Consider the following 19148-nt stretch of genomic DNA (forward strand, 5'->3'; position numbering starts at 1 on the left):
GAGCGAAGGCGCCCCCTGGTGGTCAGTCTGTACAACTACTACTACCTTCCACTGAACTAGTATTACGTGTCTTTTTCATGTATAAATGGCCTTTAAAGTATTCTCCAGACTCACTGCGGTGACTCTCCGACTGAAGCCTCATCCTGCCGCCTTCAGTGCGTTGAGCTCCGGCGGCAGTTTAACGGTGGAACACGACCGACAGAACCGGCGCTTCACCGTCTCTCCGGACAGCGGAGCTGGTAAGCAGAGGGAGCCGGGCTGGGCGCACCGGTAACGTGGGAGATCCTGAAGGAGAGCCCGGGGTCCACATGCGGCCTGCTGGAATTAACAAGTCTGTCCGATAGAATAATTTACATTTTTACAATAAACAGCTGCTTCTTTACGGACGTATATTTAGATTTTGCTCAAATATTTACAGCGTCGTTTTTGTACGTTGAGAACTCTGAGCGAAACTTCGTTTAAAGATCGTAAGGTTTAATTTGACTTCGCCCTGTGTACACGCTGCTCAAACGATATGAATGACTTGTACTTAATACAATTTGTTACTATCCACCAAACCGCTCGGCGTACATATTACAAGCAAAAGTCACACGTTTCAGCACATTTCTGGCTAGTTGGCCACAGTAGCACTGTAGTAACAGACACGTGGGGGCCACTTAAATACAGGTATTTCCGGAGGGACCTTGGTATTGTTCAAAATATCTGTAAAAAAGGCCATAACTTCCACCTAATGTCCCTCACCCCCATTACAATGAAACAAAAGATGTGACAACTGCTCCCTCATAAGAAAACATGAGTTAAAGCAATAAATACTTGTATAATTCAAAGTAAACTGTTGTTTAATTAGCTCATCCTGGGCCCCTTGTTGTCTGTGATTCCCTAATGAGCTCCGTTGTTGTTATCTGGATCCCAGTCATTTAAAATGTTCTTCCTCTTCCTCTCTCCACAGACTGTGCCGTGCTGCTCTACAGGTTCACCGGGGAGAAGGAGGTGGATCTCATGTCAACCTTTGTACCGGAGACCTTCAGGGGCCACGGTGTTGCTGCTCTTCTGTCTCAGGTAAGTTAAACTCACTACGCGTCAGTCGGCGTTGAACCGCTTGTTCTTCATGTATTAAATGCTCCTCTTCCAGGCTGCCATGGACTTCCTGGTTGAGGAAAACCTCAAGGCTTATGTCTCCTGTTGGTATATAAAGAAATACATCGAGGAAAACCCGCGACAGCGTTATGAACAACGTGTCATCACTTGACTGAAGAGCAGATGAGATTCTACCTCAAATCAACAACAACCTCGTGTGTCAATGGATCAATAAGTCATATCATATTTATATTGTAGAGATGTTTGACGAAACCCCATTAAAGTTAGGCACATACAATTCAGAACAGAGACATGCATTTAATCCAACGTAATTATGAATAAAGCTACGGAAAATCTCCCTGAAATGAATTCTGGGTTTGAAGACGTTTGTCTGTAATCACTCTGTTTATATTTTCTAATAAAATATGAATATTTATGAATTATTCATATGTTTATCAAGACATAATGTTTGATTGTTGATCATGTCTGTATACTTGAAGAAACACTACAAATCTTTGTCTTTCTAAGATGTATTTGTTGACAATTAAAATGCTAATTTTTGAAAATGTCTTCTCTGAGTATATTGATATCAGGAGGGATGAGTGGGTTTACTTTATGATATATATATATAAAAAAAAAATGAGATTATTGTTATGAGATGACTTGCAGCAGCAGGAAGAACAAACGCTCAGCAACACAGTCAACAGACGTCACTCATCAAGGTTTTATTTCAGTTTTTGTTCCTCAGTTGAAAAGTATTCATGTTTCATTTAATGACGAGTAAACTGAGATCAAACGAAGCAGAAATGATTCCTGTGCTGTAAATACAAACAATCCTTCTGGTTGTTTATAGTTTTAGTCCAACAGATGTCAGCCTCACTCCTCCTTCACTCCTCTTGTTGGTCGAGTCGATGTTTGTAGAAGAAAAAGTAAACTCCTGGTTTCTTTGAAACAGTCGATGACAGAACTAAAGCGTGGACGAACAATAGATTAATGATGTTTAAAAATCAACCACATGCAGGCCTTTTCTTAACATATCAAAGGTATATCGGTGTCTTTGTGGTCATGTTGCATCCTTTGGGGTGTTTGTTTGCCTATGTTGGTGTTTTGCATCTTTTTGTGGTCGTCTTTTGGGTCTTTGTGGTCATTTTGTGTGTTTTTGTCATTGTGTTTTACATCTTGTGGTAGTTTTGTGTTCATTTTGTAGTATTTTTCAGTGTCTTTGTGGCTGTGTTGCGTCTGTTTGTGGTATTTTGTGTGTCTGTGGTCTTTTTGTGTCTCTTTGTTGGTGTTTTGCATCTTCCTATGGTCTTCTTTTGGGGTCTCTGGGCATTTTGTGTGTTTTTGTCATTGTGTTTTATGCCTTGTAATCATTCCGTGTCTATTCGTGGTGTTGTTGTTTGTGTCTTTGTGTACTTTTCTGGGTGTTTTGAATCTATGTAAAGTTGTTTTGGTCGTCTGTTGGGTACTTGTGGTCATTTTGTGTGTTTTTGTCACCAACAAAAGTATAAAATAAGCTTTTTAACTGTCTCTCGAGCCACATATTTGCCGACGTCCTTACATACGAACACACGGTGGAACTCTTCGTGCCAAGTAGAGATCATCAATACAGCAAACGAGCGTCGGCTGATCCTCTCGGCTCCATATGATCCGTGTGATGAACCGTCAGCTCCTCCCATCTGCTCCTGAAAGACTAACGCTCACAGCGTGGTCGGCTAAAGACACAGAGAAGATGTGCTTTTAGCTGACGAGAATAATCTCTCTCCTCAGACATAGAATGGCTTCACATGAACGGATTATGAGACAATGGATTTGTATGGTTGAAGGGTACTTCTGTGTCAATTTGTAGTAGTTTTCAGTGTGTTTTTGTGGTAATTTTGTGTAATTTTGTGGTTGTGTTGCGTCTGTTCGTGGTATTTTGTGTGTCTGTGGTGATTTTCCTTGTTTATGGTAATTTTGAGTGCCTTTGTGGGTGTTTGCATCTTCTCGTGGTCTTCTTTTTGGGTCTCTGTAGGCATTTTGTCATTGAGTTTTACGCCTTGCAGTCATTTTGTGTCTCTTTGTGGTCAGTTTGTGTCTCGTAGTAATTTTGTGTCGCTGTAGTTGTGTCTATATGGAGTCGTTTGATTGACTTTTCAGCAACAACCGTTTACAGTCCGGTTGGGCCTTTGTGCCGATGCTCAGTCGTCCCTTTAAAGTACAGTAATGTTCCTACTGAGGGCCATTGTTCGTCTTAATGAACAGGTGACCAAACGTCGTCCCAGAGAGCAACACAAGAGAAAAAGGCCAAAACAGCGACGGATCTTTGAAGTGGAAACATCCCAACACGACACATAAAGGAGCTGCAGCTGCAGCAGCCTGCACATCCTGCAGCTTTCCTCAGATTAGTGCGAAGACGTTGAAATTGCAGCCCGCTTCCTCCCACAAATAATATCACACGGAAAGATTTGATGAAATACATGTTGTGTCAAATCCGACCATGTTACATTATTTCCGGAAAAAAAGAAAGAATCCGTGGCAACAAGCAAATATGTCTCCTGTATTAGAAATTCAAATCCCAATCTGGGTCCAGGAAATCAGCCTGAAAACTGTTCTGGTGGGTCACGGGGGCAGGGACTTAATTTTCAACAATACACCTCTCCTTGTGGTTCTGGTTCACCGTCCATCTCCACCACATACGTTGTTCCTGTGGAGGGTTTGTGGCCGTTGACCGGCAGCTCTAGCTGAGCCTCGGCGCCGGCGGGAACAGCGGTGAGGTACATGTCCCACATCTGGTCGGGGAGGTCCTGCTGCAGCATCTTCTGCTTGATCATCAGGCTCTTCGCGATGTTCCGCCGCTTGTATTTAAACTCCACGATGGTCTTCGTGTACCTGTTGAGCGCTGTCACCGCAGAGCCCATGCAAGTGCCAAAAGAGCCCCACGCTAAGCTGAGGAGAGGTTTCAAAAACAGGAAACGTAAGAAGTCAAAACCCACACCAAGATTATACATCACCGTTCAAAAGTTATGAATCTCCTGCCACCAAAGCTTGACTGTGTCCAGTCAGATGTCAATAAAACATTTAAAGTCTGAATTATACTGTTTTTATGTCTATTAAGATGGTTGTTACTGTAGCGAAGAACCCACTGAGCAGGAGACGTCTGTGGCCATAAACTGGACGACCACTGACGACCAGACACAGTTGATCATTTACATTTATTTTAAAAACAAAGAGGAGAGACTGACTAGCGAAGACAAGCGTAGACTTTAAACTCTTTATCCAGGTTGTGGGATTTGGAAGTCAATTTACGCGTTGTATCATATAACAACGGTTCGTATGATATCTTACTTTCTCCAGCAACACGAGCCAATTTCCACTCGTTACATCCATACAGGCTTTTCAAAATAAACTTCCGTCTTCACAGGAAATAACACAGTTAGGTTGAGGCAACAAAACTACTTAGTTTGGTTTCGGAAAAAATTGACGTTTGGGTTCAAATGAATACGGAAATGCTGTTACTGAACTACTCAAGTTACGTGACAAATAAATCAACGTTGACTTCTCGTTTCGGGAACAAACTGCGATCTCCTGGCTAAAAGTTTGCAGTTTGTTGGACTCATCCACCTTCCATCCGCCCGCCTTTGTGTGCTTTAGTGGCCTCTATACTTCCTCGTTCATGATTACGTGGGATAACTAAGAATTATGGCGCATTATTTTTTTCGTCTGTATTGTTACGAAATATTGGATGAAACCAGCTCGACCAACAACGTACAGAACGGAATATAACAGCTGATCCAAACTTTTAAATATATATACACATTTTCCAGTGGCTTTAAAAAGAGCTTACACATAAGACCAGCTGTAGTCCCAGGTCTTGGGCCTCCAGTCTTCTGGTCCCATAGCGACAGCCAGCTGGAATATGGTGGTGAACATCATGTGGGCCACCATCCCACAAAGGCCTGAGAGAACAAGAGCAGATCAGTGAGTAAGATGAAGTAATATATTACTTATTACTTTAGTAATGGGTGGATTGAACAGTATATTGATTCATGAATTACACAGTTTTCAGTCTTCCTGATCATCAAGACTCAACATTACAGGCATGAAAAGTCAAACTACAAAGTAAGACAGGTAGAAAAAAGGATGGAGAGCTAAGTTAAACACAATGAATGATGGGAAACACTTAATTTGTCACCAGCAGAGTACCAGCAGCGTAGTAGATGACACAGACTAAATAAAAACATGTTCTATGCGGCTTGTTGAGAGACGCCATATTCATCTCCGGTAGCGTCAGCGGCCTGTCGATCGCCGTGTAGCCCCGCCCTAAAGCATCCCCTGCTTTATGGTCTGTTTGACTCTGAATGGACCCATAATGTACTAAATGAACATCATGCTGTATTGAAGAAGACTTGAAACTAGAGATTGAGACCATAAACTCATGTTTACAATGTTTACTGAGGGAATAAATCAAGAGAGAAGTAGAGTCATTTTCTCATAGACTTCTATACAACCAGAGGAGTCGCCCCCTGGTGGTCACTAGAGAGAATGCATGCAAATGATGACTTTTATACAGTGTTGATATGTACCAAATGGTTGTTGCAGATGAAACGTAAAGAGAGATCTTTAAGGAACACATATTTAGTGACAGTTGTGTTGTTCTGGGACGTGTGATGCATTCAGACGGACTCTGGTTGAGGTGAACTGGCCTCTCTGTTACCTCTGTTATATCCTGGATCCTCTCTCATCCAGCAGCCTGCCTCTCCACAGCTGCTTTTCTTGGGATTAACTCGTAACAACGGAGGGGGATGGGAGTCAGGGGGATGGATGGAGGGGGTGGGGGGGTAGAGGGAGCTCCTCTGGGCAGGTCTTGGCACAGCCCAAAACCGCTGCTCCGGCTCCAATCCGATTAGTCCACAAACCAACAAATCCTCCGAGGTAGTGAGCGGATGCAGGACGCCGCTCTGTGTTCGCTGCTGCTGACTGACCTGCTGCCCTGACTCATTTACAGTCATCTCCTCCGAAAATACAGTAAAGGCAGCACTGTTTCCTCTCTTTACTATTTAGCATTTATAAGCAGTCTAAAGACTCCTAATGGATGGTTTTTAACACACTTTAATGTGGCAGATTTATTTATGTATTTATAAACAACTATGCAGCTTCTCTCTCTCTCTATAAATATATATATATAAATATATATTTATTAATATATGTATGGTTTAATATATATATATATATATGTATATATACATATATTATAAATATATATTATACTATTAACTTAATCTCCAACTATTTTAATTATCGACAGGTTAATCAACAATGGAAATAAACATTCCAGCTATTTGTGAGACATGTTGCAGGAGTTTTTTCCTCCGACACACCTTCAGCTGTGCAGAGACTTTTTCTTTTATATGAAATATGTCCTCACAAACACTTAAAATGTTCTTAGATCTGCATACAACAACACTATAGTGTGTTAACAACCAGGACAAATGCATATTATAGAGAATTTATAAGTTCTTAAAAATAAAATACAACAAAACTTTTTACCACAATAATATTTAGTTTGGGGGAGTTTATGGAAAATACTCTCACAGACTTGAGGCTTGATTGATGAACAGCAAAAATAAATATAAATGTTGTATTTCTGCACAAATAAAAAAAGGGATTAAACTGAATATTTTTGAAATAAAGTTATTGTTCCCAAAAAAGGGAACCCAATGCATGAATCCAGATTTTTGGCATGCATCTATGAAAGTGTGTACTTGTGTGTCCAGTTTAAACTGTCATCATGTGACAGGCTGTCCCTCTGCGGTTCACCTCTCTGATTGGTTCAGAGCAGCTGGATTTAGTTGATGATCCCAGCGAAAACTCAGAAAAGACTTTTCAGAGGCAGAACTGCAGAAATAATGTCGGTGACTGAACTGAAGAATTTCAGTTTGTTTAAATCAGATTATTAGAGATTCATGTACGGAAATTTTAAATTTTCTGATTATCTGTTAATGCATTTCAAAATAAATTCTAATGTGAAAATCAGAGCAACAATATTTATTTGGTTGTAATCATTAAAAAATTATTCTAAATGGCATTTTCCCATTAACATTTTTTTTTTATATGATATTATATCAATTCTCATGTTAATGTTTTTAATCTTTTGAGTGACAAAATTAATTCATTTCCTGTGACTCTTTCACAATAAAAGCTGCCCTGTGTTTTGTTGGGTTTGTGGTAGCAGTGAAGGCTAAGTGAGAATAAGATCAGGGAGATAAAAATCCCGCCGCATTGTTTCTTTCATGAGCGTGAAGGTAATTTGAATCCATTGCGGGAATGGCGGACTCCGCCACCAACAATGCAAACTACTATACAGAGAGTTAATTACACAATGTAAAAGCATTGGCTTATATTCTGACCCTGAATAATCTCACTCCCTATTCCTAAACCTAATCAACCTAACCAACCAAGGCAACGAGTACTAGCCAATCAGAGGCAGAGTGTGGCGGGTCAAGCTTTCACAACAGAAGGATTCAGAACTTAGCGCCACCCTGAGGCCGGAGGGCTGTGTTTTACCCCCAAACTGCCACAAGGGGGCAACAATGAGCCAATTCCACACTCAAAAATAAACTACGTCAAGTAACACCAAGATGAGAATAATGCTTTATCGCAAGTGTTTTCAAACACTATTGTTTATCTTTATCTTTTTGACTTTATTCACTTTTCTTTCAAATTATTTGTTTTAGTTTAGCTTAACTTTGCTTTATTTCAAATCCAAACTCGATTGATTTTGAACTTATTTATAATAGCTTTTCCTCGGTTCCTGATTTACTAAATGAACATCATGCTGTGTTGAAGAAGACTTGAAACTAGAGATTGAGACCATAAACTCATGTTTACAATGTTTACTGAGGTAATAAATCAAGAGAGAAGTAGAGTCATTTTCTCATAGACTTATATACAACCAGAGGAGTTGCCCCCTGCTGGACACTAGAGAGAATGCGGGTTGTAAGACACTTCCGCATCGGCTTCACTTGGCAGAACCGGAGGTTTACCGCCTGGTCACAACTCACTCGGATAGACTGAAAAGCAAACAGCAGCGTTACCTGAGAGGGCGGTGCACACGGCAGCGAAGGCACTTAGCTTCAGCTTGTTCATGATGCTGAAGCAGGGACACTGCTCCAGGGTCATCAGAGCCCCGCCTGTGAAGAGCAGGGTGAGGTACAGACTCTCAGCCACGATACACAACCACAAAACCCCTGTGAACACAAAACAAACAGAGGAGGGGAGGGTCAGAATTGAGTCTTGTTTTCCTCATAATACCCTGTCACTGATGAATAATCCCACTGAGGTCATGTGGGGACAACAGGTCTGCTCCTTTTAGGTCTGGAGATCTGAATCTGGTCGTCTGAGACCAGATGGATGAATAAAATCAGGGCAGCAGCTGCTGCTGATGCTATTTATTCATATCGTGCTTGTAAAGCTGAGATCTCACAGTACGTGTGAAGGTGTTCTTTCAGGTTTATGTTGTTGTTAATGTATGTTATATAATTATTTTCTAGACTAGATGATGCTGACTCACTAACTGGACGTACAATTACATTTACTTTAAGATCTGGCACAGGGCAAAACATCTGCTAATTACATTCGTTTAGTAATTTGCAATTTGCACACTTGTAGACTCTTTTACTCTTATGTTAAAACGTGTCCATCCATCCATCATCATCATCATCATCATCATCATCATCATTCATCACCCATCTTTCCTTCCATCCGTCCCTCCGTCCATCCATCATTTGTCCGTCTGTCCATCCCTCCATCATCATCCATCACCCATCATCTTTCTGTCTGTCCGTCCATCCATTATCATCCATCCACTCATCCATCTCTCCATCCATCCATCATCATCCATCCATCCGCTCATCTGTCCATCCATCCATCCATCCATCCGCTCATCCGTCCATCCATCATAATCCATCTGCTCATCCATCCGTCCGTCCGTCCATTCATCTCTCCAACCATCCATCATCTATCCATCTATCATCTATCATCCATTCATTCGTCCACCCGTCCATCCATCCTACATCGTCCATCCTACTTCGTCCATCCATCGTCTGTCTGTCCGTCCATCCATCTAAATCCTAAATCATACAGTATCGTATCATATCGTACGATAGGCCATAAATCAGAGATGCTTCTATGCTGACAAAACACTTTAAAGCTCACTGATTGGATGTTTCTTGTGGAAATGCACCATGGGAATTGTAATCGTTGCAGTAATCTTTTATTATGATAATTCAACTGCAAAAGTATGTAGACATTAATTTAACTTTTATATCATCATTTAAAATATTTGTAATGGGCAAGTAATCTCGTCTAATTTTGATGGTTAACACTTAGTAAATGTAGGTCGCCATGTTTGTACTGAAACATCAATAATGTTACCTGTGTTCAGGAATGCATCGCTCAATTGTCCCGCTCTCAAAACTTTCAAACGAAACATAAAGTTATTGTTAAAAATATCAAACTTCCAGTATTTTACCTCTTTCATGTTCTGGTGCGATCTCTGAGAAGTCTCGACAGTCAAATCCTGTGATCAAAGGGAAAAATACAGTCAAGTGAATGTAATTGTTGTAGAATGAAGTGACAACAGTCATTGTAATTTGATGATAAATGATGATAAAAAGGACTTTCCTTGAAATTAATTTATTTAAAGTGTACACATTGATGTAGTTTTACAGATCAAAACAAGACTTTTAATTGTAAGAATAATAACTGTAGTCTGTTATGTGGTCAGAAAATGTTTTTGTAATTAACCTGATATAAGAATGGCATACATCATTTTTCTCTCAAATTAACTCACTTCATTCTGACTTATTTTTCAGGAAACATTATGACTTTTTTCTGGAAATATTATTTTTTTCTTTTCTTTTAACAGCGGCCTTAATACTCTATTGTACTAACTAAATCTGCTTTTCAAGGCAAATCGAGTTTAAAGCTTAATATATTCTGCATAATTCCAATTATTTCAGATCCCAGCTGGAGATGTGAATTGATTAAACCATCAAATTTTACTCTTAGTTAGTTTTCAATTTGCCTTCCTGCGAAACTGATTGACAATCATTTTTATGGGTGGAAGTCGGCACATCAAACAATTTGTCTTTAAATTGCATGCGATTCCTAAAATGTATTGTATACTCGGTGCTATTATTAGAGTTTATGAAAACAGATGGGACGGCTAGCATGCAACGCTAAGAGAAATGGATTTAATCCGGTTGTGACTCACAGGAGCTCTGCTGGTAATGTTGAGAAAACAGAATCTTACAAATACTATATAATTGTGAATAGTGCTGAGAAAGGTGGCTGCATTGTTTTCTGCATACTGACATTAATCCCACTTCCTGAGACAATGTGGACGCGTTCACCTACATAGTGCTCAGAATTACACAGACTTTGTGGAGGTTTTCACTTTTAGTTTCCGGCATTGTTAAGTGAAATGCTTAAAGGCACATCAGCTGTTTTCAACCAATCAGGATGAAGCAACATGTGATTCAAGTTTCTGACTGTTAAACTCTTAATGAACGATAACTTATGATGTATTTTCCAAAAACAGGTTGTCGCTTCTTTAATCATGAACATTTAAAGTCATCAAGAACAAACTAAGGTGTGAAACAAAGTTTTTATTTGACAGTATCTCTACCTGTACATGGTGGATGAGTTAGTGATACAAAATACGATAAACCAATAAATTATTATGTGTAATTATGGATTAACCTACCCAGCAGTACATACACAAGGTAAATTAGCTCCACATTTACCAGCTGCAACATTAATGCTTCACTGATTCAATAACTATAATAATATATATTATTTTGAAATTGGTCATTCTGCAAAATTAGTACTTTAGTACTATAACTATATTTTTTGCATGTCAACTATATTTGGGGCAAATACTTTTATACTTTTACTCAGTAAACTTTGGAATGCAGGACTTTTACTTCTGCTACTTTTACAAAGTAAAATATCTCAGAACTTAAGACCTAAACTTCAGGTTGATTTGTTCTGGAGCATCTTTGCGTTATTGTTTCCAGGTCAAATGATGAAGTTTCATGTTCTGGTTGATGATATTTAGCTTTGACTTTGACTCATTTTTTTGTTCTTAAATGCTGCAACATCTCACAGCATCAAATCAACTGGACTCCTGGTTAATCCTGGTAGATCTTTGACTTTCCCTGCATTCATTAGCACCTTTAATCTGTCCTTACCTCACATGCATGGTAGCAAACACAGCTGTGAGTCTGATTCATTATTTTGTTGATTTAAAATACACATAAAATACACAAAAAGTGACCCAGGCGCCTAAAGAAAATCACTAATGTCTCATACAATTATAATAAATATAGTTTGATAAATAAAAATACAGTTGTTGCATGTGTTGAATCATGGAAAATATTAATAAATAACAGTTTTAAAATGTTCTATGATCTGCAGACTTAAGTGAGATACTGTGTGAAGGTCTTTCATGGTATATAAATAAAGTGAATAAAACATATTCAGTGTATTCACCAATGACTAGACGGACTCTGTAATTACTCTCATTAACCTGTAGGTCGACTAAAGAGTCCTCTGACATCACTTCCTGTTTTTGAACGCCTCTAGCTGAACCTGAGGGGTCTTTGGTCAGACTCACCATTCATGTCGGCGGCCTGCTCGCAGGAGAAAAATATTCCCGCGTGGAACTTCCTCAGGAGAAACTTCTCCTCTCCGCTCTCGAAGATGTACTGCACCAGCCGGCTGTCGTTGATGTTGGAGCTGTTGAAGCGGATGCAGAACCACTGCTTCACCTTCAGCGGCGGGCCCGTGCAGAACGGTTTGGGCACCTTCCTGGTCCCCTCGCACCAGTAGCTGGTGGTCACCGCCGATAAGGCAAAGGCAAACGCCACAAAGTTGAGGGTGAGCGCCAGAGAAGCCCGCCGCCCGCGCTCTAGCCTCATGGTCGAGGCCAGGCCCGAGGAGACGAAATGAAAAGGCAACTAATCCCGGCTTTCGATATGTAGCCGCCGTGTTTCGCCTCCCAGCAGATGTGTCAAATCTTCATAATCTCGTTGGGGCTCCTTGGGTGAGAATTCTGCGCATCCCTCCGCCGGCTCTAATGATGTGCTACCACCTTGATTGAAGGGATTCATTATTCTCTCCACTTCCACAGAAACAATAGAAACCCATGGCACTCTTTGCTTTTCTCAGCTTCATTTGAACTCTTTCGCTCTCCGCTGCTCGTCCAGCCCCATCCTCGCTCCTCCCCTTCTACAAATCTTTTCCTGCATTATTATCCATTACAAATGGCAAATTATGTTCCAGATTTCCTTTGAGCAGAGTCATCAAAAAAATAAATAGAAAAAAGATTACTATGAGCTTAGATTATAATCCAGGACCAAGTTTACATTTCCCAGATTTTTCCTGCCTTCAATGTCGAAGCGCATCTCAAAGCAGCCGCAGACGTAAGATCAGTGCCTGTTTCCCAGCCGGTGAGCCGTGACATAATGTGTACAGTCGCACATGAAAATGCATCCATAATGTGGGTGCATGCAGGACAAATCTGCTCATGACGAAAAAGCCCGCTGATGTGGGCTACGGCGCGCAAATAAAGACAAATTACTTACAGAAAGTAAGGGAAGGATGACAGATGTTTGCAAAAAAAACAAACATCTGCCGTCTTTGCTGTGATTCATTTTGTTTTTTCCTCTCCATGATTTTCCATCTCAACATTATACTTGTTCATGAGATTCTGCAGCTCAGACTTTCAGTAACAAACGTGTCCCCTTTGGTTTGAGCCATAGACTGTGTACAAGAAGTGGACGTAGTCATCGTGACGTCACTCATTGGTTTGTGGACTAATGTTTTGAAGCCTCGAGTTTGGCGATTTTGCATTCGTCATCTTGGATTATGGCTGTCGCCATGTTGTGTTTTTGGCAAGCAGTGAACGAAAGTTACCATCTTTGAAATGCAGAGTGACGTAGAGACGCCGTATACGTCTCGCAGTTAGCCCCGCCCTAAAGCATCCCCTGCTTTATGGTCTGTTTGACTCTAAATAGACCATAATTTACTAAATGATCATGCTGTATTGAAGAAGACTTGAAACTAGAGATTGAGACCATAAACTCATGTTTACAATGTTTACTGAGGTAATAAATCAAGAGAGAAGTAGAGTCATTTTCTCATAGACTTCTATACAACCAGAGGAGTCGCCCCCTGCTGGTCAGTAGAGAGAATGCAAGTTTCAGGAGACTTCCGCATTGGCCTCACTCGGCAGAACCGGAGGCCATCTTGTTTTTTATGCAACGGATGAACGGAAGTTACCATATTTAGACTGCGGAGGAGTGACGTAGTGGTGCCGTCTAAATGGACCATAATGTACTAAATGAACATCATGCTGTATTGAAGAATACTTGAAACTAGAGATTGAGACCATAAACTCATGTTTACAATGTTTACTGCTTCCATACGATCAGACTTATTTTTTTGCAACCGGAGGAGTCGGCTCCTGATGGTCAGTAGAGAAAATACAAGTTTTACGTATCGGCTTCACTCATCAGATATGTTTGTTATGTTTTTTTCTTGTTGTGTATCTGTATGTGTTGAACATTCAGAAATATGTATGAAGGTCTGATGTGTGTGAACATACAGAAAAGCTTTTAGACTCTTTGCAAGAAAAGTATTTGCAATCATAAATGTTGATTCATTCTCAGGTAAATTCATCTTTACACTTTAGGGCAGTACTTTGATTCGTAGCCAGCATCTCACCGAGTAATTCCCCTAAACACAAAGAGATTATTCTGAACATTAGTCTTCCATGTAATAAAAATGTAAACACGGGAAGAATAAGTCCAGCATTACACTTGATGAAGTAGTAAGCCTGTTGTTCAGTGAATATTTCCTAGGCTCCTCCCTTTCTTACATAATAAATACCTGCCGGGGGGGAACTCATTCTGAGTAAAAGCCGTAATGTTAAGAGTTTACGACCAACAGATGTGAGCCTTTCCCCTGACACAGAGATGCTCCACATTCTGTGCATTTTAATAACAAAACCTAAATGTCATGTGACTGTGCAAAAGTACATGATGATATGATGAAAGACCAAAGGCTGATTTGGTTTTTTTAAATAATCTGATTCGGTAAAAGGGAGATATTTCAGATAGCTGCTTCAAACATAGACAACAAAAGAACAATATCCATTCACTCAACACTCAACACTTACACAGCACAGTCCACTCATCCCAATTCATTAATTGCCTTCACTCGCTGTGGTTTCGGCACCACTGCAGCAGATGGACTTGTAATCTGGCCTGAGACTATTACACTGGAGACACAGATAATCTGATCCCATTTATTGTGGAGGAGCAGCCCACTACCAGAAGGGATTCACCACAACCCCCAGCGTTCAAACGGGCCTCGTTTGAATCCCTTTCTGCCGTGTCACTGCTATCTAATGCCACTGCCTTGTCACTGCTATCTAATGCCACTGCCCTGTTACTGCTATCTAAGGTCACTGCCCTGTTACTGCTATCTAATGCCACTGCCCTGTTACTGCTATCTAATGCCACTGTCCTGTTACTGCTATCTAATGTCACTGTCCTGTTACTGCTATCTAAGGTCACTGTCCTGTTACTATCTAATGTCACTGCCTACTTCTCTACAAAACCTGGATTCACTGTCTGTCTGATGGATCTAGATAAAGACCTGGGTTTAATATTATATATATATATATACATACATATACACAAATAAAAAATGACCAATAAAACATTACCGTAGTAGGTCGCAGTGATAAAATAAATTACTTCCAACTAACATACGTAATCATATTAAGAGTAAAAAAGCTTATCATCAATCCAGTTGCGCTACTTAGGAGCTTAAAGTTTAAAAAGTCAGTGCTCTGTTGGAGATTGTTAAAAGAAAGCTGCAGTAGCTAGCAATAGCTAGGTTTCTAGTTTGAGCATCACAATATACGATCATGTCATCGGCGTAGAGACGGACGCTACCAGTAACTGAGTGTGTTACAATGTAACTTTATGTGTAACGTAAACAGGACAGGACCCATATAGATCCATGAGGAACTCCCTTTCAGAAAATAGCCAAATTGTTGACTTGTCAAACAACTTATATTTACAGTATGGTGCAAATAAAAACAGTTGCTGTGACTGTGATCATCTTGAATCAAGCAATTGTTTGTTTTTTTCCTTTTAAAAGTGCTTTCCAGTTCATGTGGATTCAAAAATAACCCTTAAAGCTGAGCATTATTCATCGTATTACCACCTGGATACTCTTGATAGCTTGATACTTCTATTACCAATCATGTGGCCTGATGTAATTCAATATCACAGAGAGTTATTATGCCCAGGGATGGCAGATGGGATTGTAGTTCAAGCAATAACACGGCAAAAAGGGCGTTTAGGGTCCCCAGATGTTGACCTTTAAAGTGTTAGCCGTGGCGTTTAATCCTCTGCTTATACCTCCAGTATTTATCTGTGTATTCAAAAAAAAGGTGTCATAGTGGTGTGACACGGTTTATCCCCTTAATCTTCCAAGACAGCTGTCTGGATTTAGGTGGTGATGACTATAATCTCATTTGGCACCTTGAGGGCCAGCCAGGGTGATATATGAGGCAGAGTGAACTCCAACGAACGCCGGCGAGGTTTTTAAACCCCCGAACACAGGAGGACAGAGAAGAAGAAGAAGTCTGCAGGATGGGGAATACCAAGAGCAGCGCTTTGTCGAAGGAGCTCCTGGAGGAGCTGAAGTCCAACACGAAATACTCAGAGTCCGAGCTCTGCACCTGGTACCAGTCCTTCCTGAAGGAGTGTCCCAGCGGGAAGATCAGCAAGCAGCAGTTTGAGGGCATCTACGCCAGCTTCTTCCCGAACGCGGACCCCACAGATTACGCGCGGCACGTGTTCAGGAGTTTTGACACCAACGCGGACGGCACTTTGGACTTCAAGGAGTACATCGTCGCTCTGCACCTCACATCCGGGGGGAAGACTCTGCAGAAGCTGGAGTGGGCCTTTTCCCTGTACGACGTGGACGGGAACGGAACCATCAGCAAAAATGAAATACTGGAGATTGTTAGGGTACTTATACCTTTTTTTTTTTTCATCATGATGGCAGAGAAAACAGCAGTTGCTACTCACAAACTGAAGTATTTGATATATTTCCTCTATCCCTACAGTAAGTAAGTATACATCCCTATGAGTGTATATTTACAGTGTAAATATACACTCATACAAAGCAAAGAAAAGCAGCAAACTGTCATATTTCAGAAGCTCAAACCAGTAAATGGTTGATTGATTCATTTTCAGATTTTTTCAGGCACCAACTGAATCCATTGCATAATACGCAGATTATTTGAATTATTTTGTGTGTATTTAATGATGAAACTATGCATGCACTTTAAAAACATGTTTAAAAATTACTCTCACTCAGTCAATATTCAACATGATTCCTAATGACGACCAGAAGAACCTCCCCGAGGATGAAAACACGCCGGAGAAGAGGGCGGAGAAAGTCTGGGAATTCTTCGGGAAGAAGGAAAACGGTAACTCATAATTCAATAACTCCCTTTTAAACAGCTGCTTTAAAGCCTCAACCACGCGTTTGATGCCGTTCTACTTGTGCTGTTTATTTGTATTTGTATCCTTTCCTAGATAAAGTCTCAGAGGGAGAATTCATTCAGGGTGTGATGGACAACAATGACATCCTGCGGTTGATACAATATGATGAACCTCAGCAAATTAAAGACAAGCTGAAAGAGAAGAAGCAATAACATGTGGAAAAAGCCCCTTCTTGTGATTTTAAGACTTTTGTTTTTCTGTTTAAATTCTCAAGTTCTGGCTGTTTGTCCTCTTCAATTTTCGCTCTTTTTTTATTGTATTTTTTTGGTCTAACAACCAGGTAGACAGTACTGCATGTTTGTCTTCGTACCCAGAGAGTATTTTTGTTTGTGCCCTTTAGGATGTAGTATCTCAATGTTTTTTAGGTCAATGTTTGATTGCTTTAATCGGCATTAAAGGCATAAATAAACTGCAACGACTGCACTCCTGTTAGTTACGGCTATCTGCTAGCCTTCTAACTTCCTATAACATCTTAGTAACTGAGTGTATTATTCCAAATAAATTAGACAGTGGCTAAATCTTATAATGGAGAAAAAATTACAGATAAGCTGGTCCAGCTAAACGCTAACTAGCAGTGTAGCCGTAACTGCCATCTCAAGGGAAATTTGTGTGATTTCATGTGGCTAAGATACTTTAAAATAACATATTTTGTCTTTAATTAAACATGAATTCATAGCTCAAATGGACAAAAAAGCTGAGGAGGAAACAATCTAATATATCCTTGTGTTTGGCCCTTTGATTGGCTCAATAGAAGTATGTAAGGTCATTGACTAACCAGCACAAAGGTCATTAGCTAGTTGTGGCTAGCTTACCAACTAGCCTTAGTCAAAGCTAATTTACCCCTATTTCCTGGTTGAAAAACTATTTTGGCGCTATGTCATCTCAGTACTGTATTTGTTAAACCACATCAATCAGACAACAGCTAAATCTTTAAAAAATAGGGAAAAGATTATCACCAGATAAACTACTCGGGCTAAACGCTAACTAGCCTAGCTAGCAGGGTAGCAGTAACTGCAATATGTGCTGCCTCTAGAATTCATGTGGTTTCATTTTAATTTTAGCTACTTTCATTCACATTTTTGTGTTGAATTAAACATAAATGTTTTAACTTATTAGCTCAAATGGAGAGAAGAATCTGAAGAAGAAACAAAGAACATATTTTAAACATTGTGTTCTCCCTTCACCCTTTAGATTGGTTTTTTGTTTTTTTTATGTAAGGACAGTGCAAATATTTAATAAGCAGTATAAAAAAATTACACAATTTACAACTTATATCTGTTATACTCCTGTTTCTTACTGCTCTTTCCCTCTTGTCAGCCACCCTCCCCTTTATGTTTGCTCGCCAGCCTTTCCTTGACAGCCAATTTACTCTCTCATGTCTGGCAGCGTACCGGCAGTGTTTGGTCACACTTGGAATTGATTCATTAGGTTGAGAGCGAGAAAGTCTGGACGAGAGCTCCTTATGAGAGGAATTAGGCTCAGGTTAACAATCTGCCTGAATCAGCCGATCCTCTTAAGAGCTGAAGGTCAACTGAGACGAACACACTCCTTTACTTTAAGTGTGTGGTGAAGATAATGTGGGCTTGGCACACTGAAGAATAATTTAGTTATACATATTGTCAGGCAAGCTACAAGTATTCAAATTATAATGTATGTGTCACTGCAAAAGACTGTTTTAAATCATAGAATATGTAAAGACAACAGTGAAAACACTGGCCTTCTACCAAATGGAAGATAACTCCTGTTCTTACTTTGATATTGTAGCGTTTTGTAAAAGTAGTGTAATATATGAATAGAATACTAGATATATGTATAATAAACGTCTTAAAAGGGTACCTGTCTAGTATTCTCATGCTTTGTGTGTTTCCTTTGAGACCTATGAACATGTTGAATGTGTCCTCATTGAAACATTTAGAAAACTGACTGTTATCGGGATTAAATGTAAATTATTTGGGGCAGAAGAGATGGTATTGTAATATCTCTTTGCAATACAGTTAAATAGTTGAGTCAAAATAATTAAAATAAAGAAGAGCACAGAAGGTCAAGCTTCTTCATCAGACAGCTGAGAGGAAGATTGGCTTTGCATCCTCTTTGGCTTCGGGTCAATACACCCCAGACCAGTGACCACCTGTCCTACTGGTCCTTCCAATCTGTACTGGACTGGATCCAGTAGTGTTTGGAAACCCAAAGATCAAAGGTTTCAGCTGATTAAACTACAAACTGCTTCCTGCCTCCCAACACAGTTACATAACGACACACCGTGATGTTAAATCTTTTCAGAGAGGAGATTTATTTTGGACACTGCATTCCACAGCACACCGTCTGGACAGAGTTCACCTATGATCAAACATTCGTAAAACATCGGGAACATCGGATTTGAATGCACGTTATGGAAATGTTAATCACAGGAAGGGGCGGGGGGGGGGGGGGGGGGGG

General features: G+C 40.1%; 3 protein-coding genes across 3 annotated transcripts; 2 read left to right on the forward strand and 1 right to left on the reverse strand.

The window, feature by feature from the left end:
- The first annotated feature begins 31 nt into the window (after positions 1–31).
- On the forward strand, positions 32–1627 carry LOC116391581 (protein NATD1-like). The gene is made up of 3 exons (XM_031862315.1): positions 32–239; positions 950–1059; positions 1133–1627. Exons 1-3 carry the CDS (start codon positions 86–88, stop codon positions 1247–1249), a joined length of 381 nt encoding a protein of 126 aa, XP_031718175.1. The 5' UTR covers positions 32–85; the 3' UTR covers positions 1250–1627.
- A 1732-nt stretch (positions 1628–3359) lies between these two features.
- On the reverse strand, positions 3360–13126 carry LOC116391612 (germ cell-specific gene 1-like protein). Its single transcript, XM_031862375.1, has 5 exons — positions 11738–13126; positions 9590–9637; positions 8154–8306; positions 4904–5015; positions 3360–4005 (listed from the first exon to the last, which is right to left on the reverse strand). The coding sequence occupies exons 1-5, from the start codon at positions 12039–12041 to the stop codon at positions 3702–3704; spliced, it is 921 nt and encodes a 306-aa protein (XP_031718235.1). The 5' UTR covers positions 12042–13126; the 3' UTR covers positions 3360–3701.
- Positions 13127–15779: 2653 nt separating this feature from the next.
- On the forward strand, positions 15780–18343 carry rcvrna (recoverin a). Its single transcript, XM_031862420.1, has 3 exons — positions 15780–16172; positions 16525–16636; positions 16746–18343. Exons 1-3 carry the CDS (start codon positions 15792–15794, stop codon positions 16862–16864), a joined length of 612 nt encoding a protein of 203 aa, XP_031718280.1. The 5' UTR covers positions 15780–15791; the 3' UTR covers positions 16865–18343.
- The last annotated feature ends 805 nt before the right edge of the window (positions 18344–19148 follow it).

Source organism: Anarrhichthys ocellatus, unplaced genomic scaffold (genome assembly GCF_004355925.1).
Source record: "Anarrhichthys ocellatus isolate YVR2014 unplaced genomic scaffold, GSC_Weel_1.0 scaffold26, whole genome shotgun sequence".
In the NCBI taxonomy this organism is placed as follows: Eukaryota; Metazoa; Chordata; class Actinopteri; order Perciformes; family Anarhichadidae; genus Anarrhichthys; species Anarrhichthys ocellatus.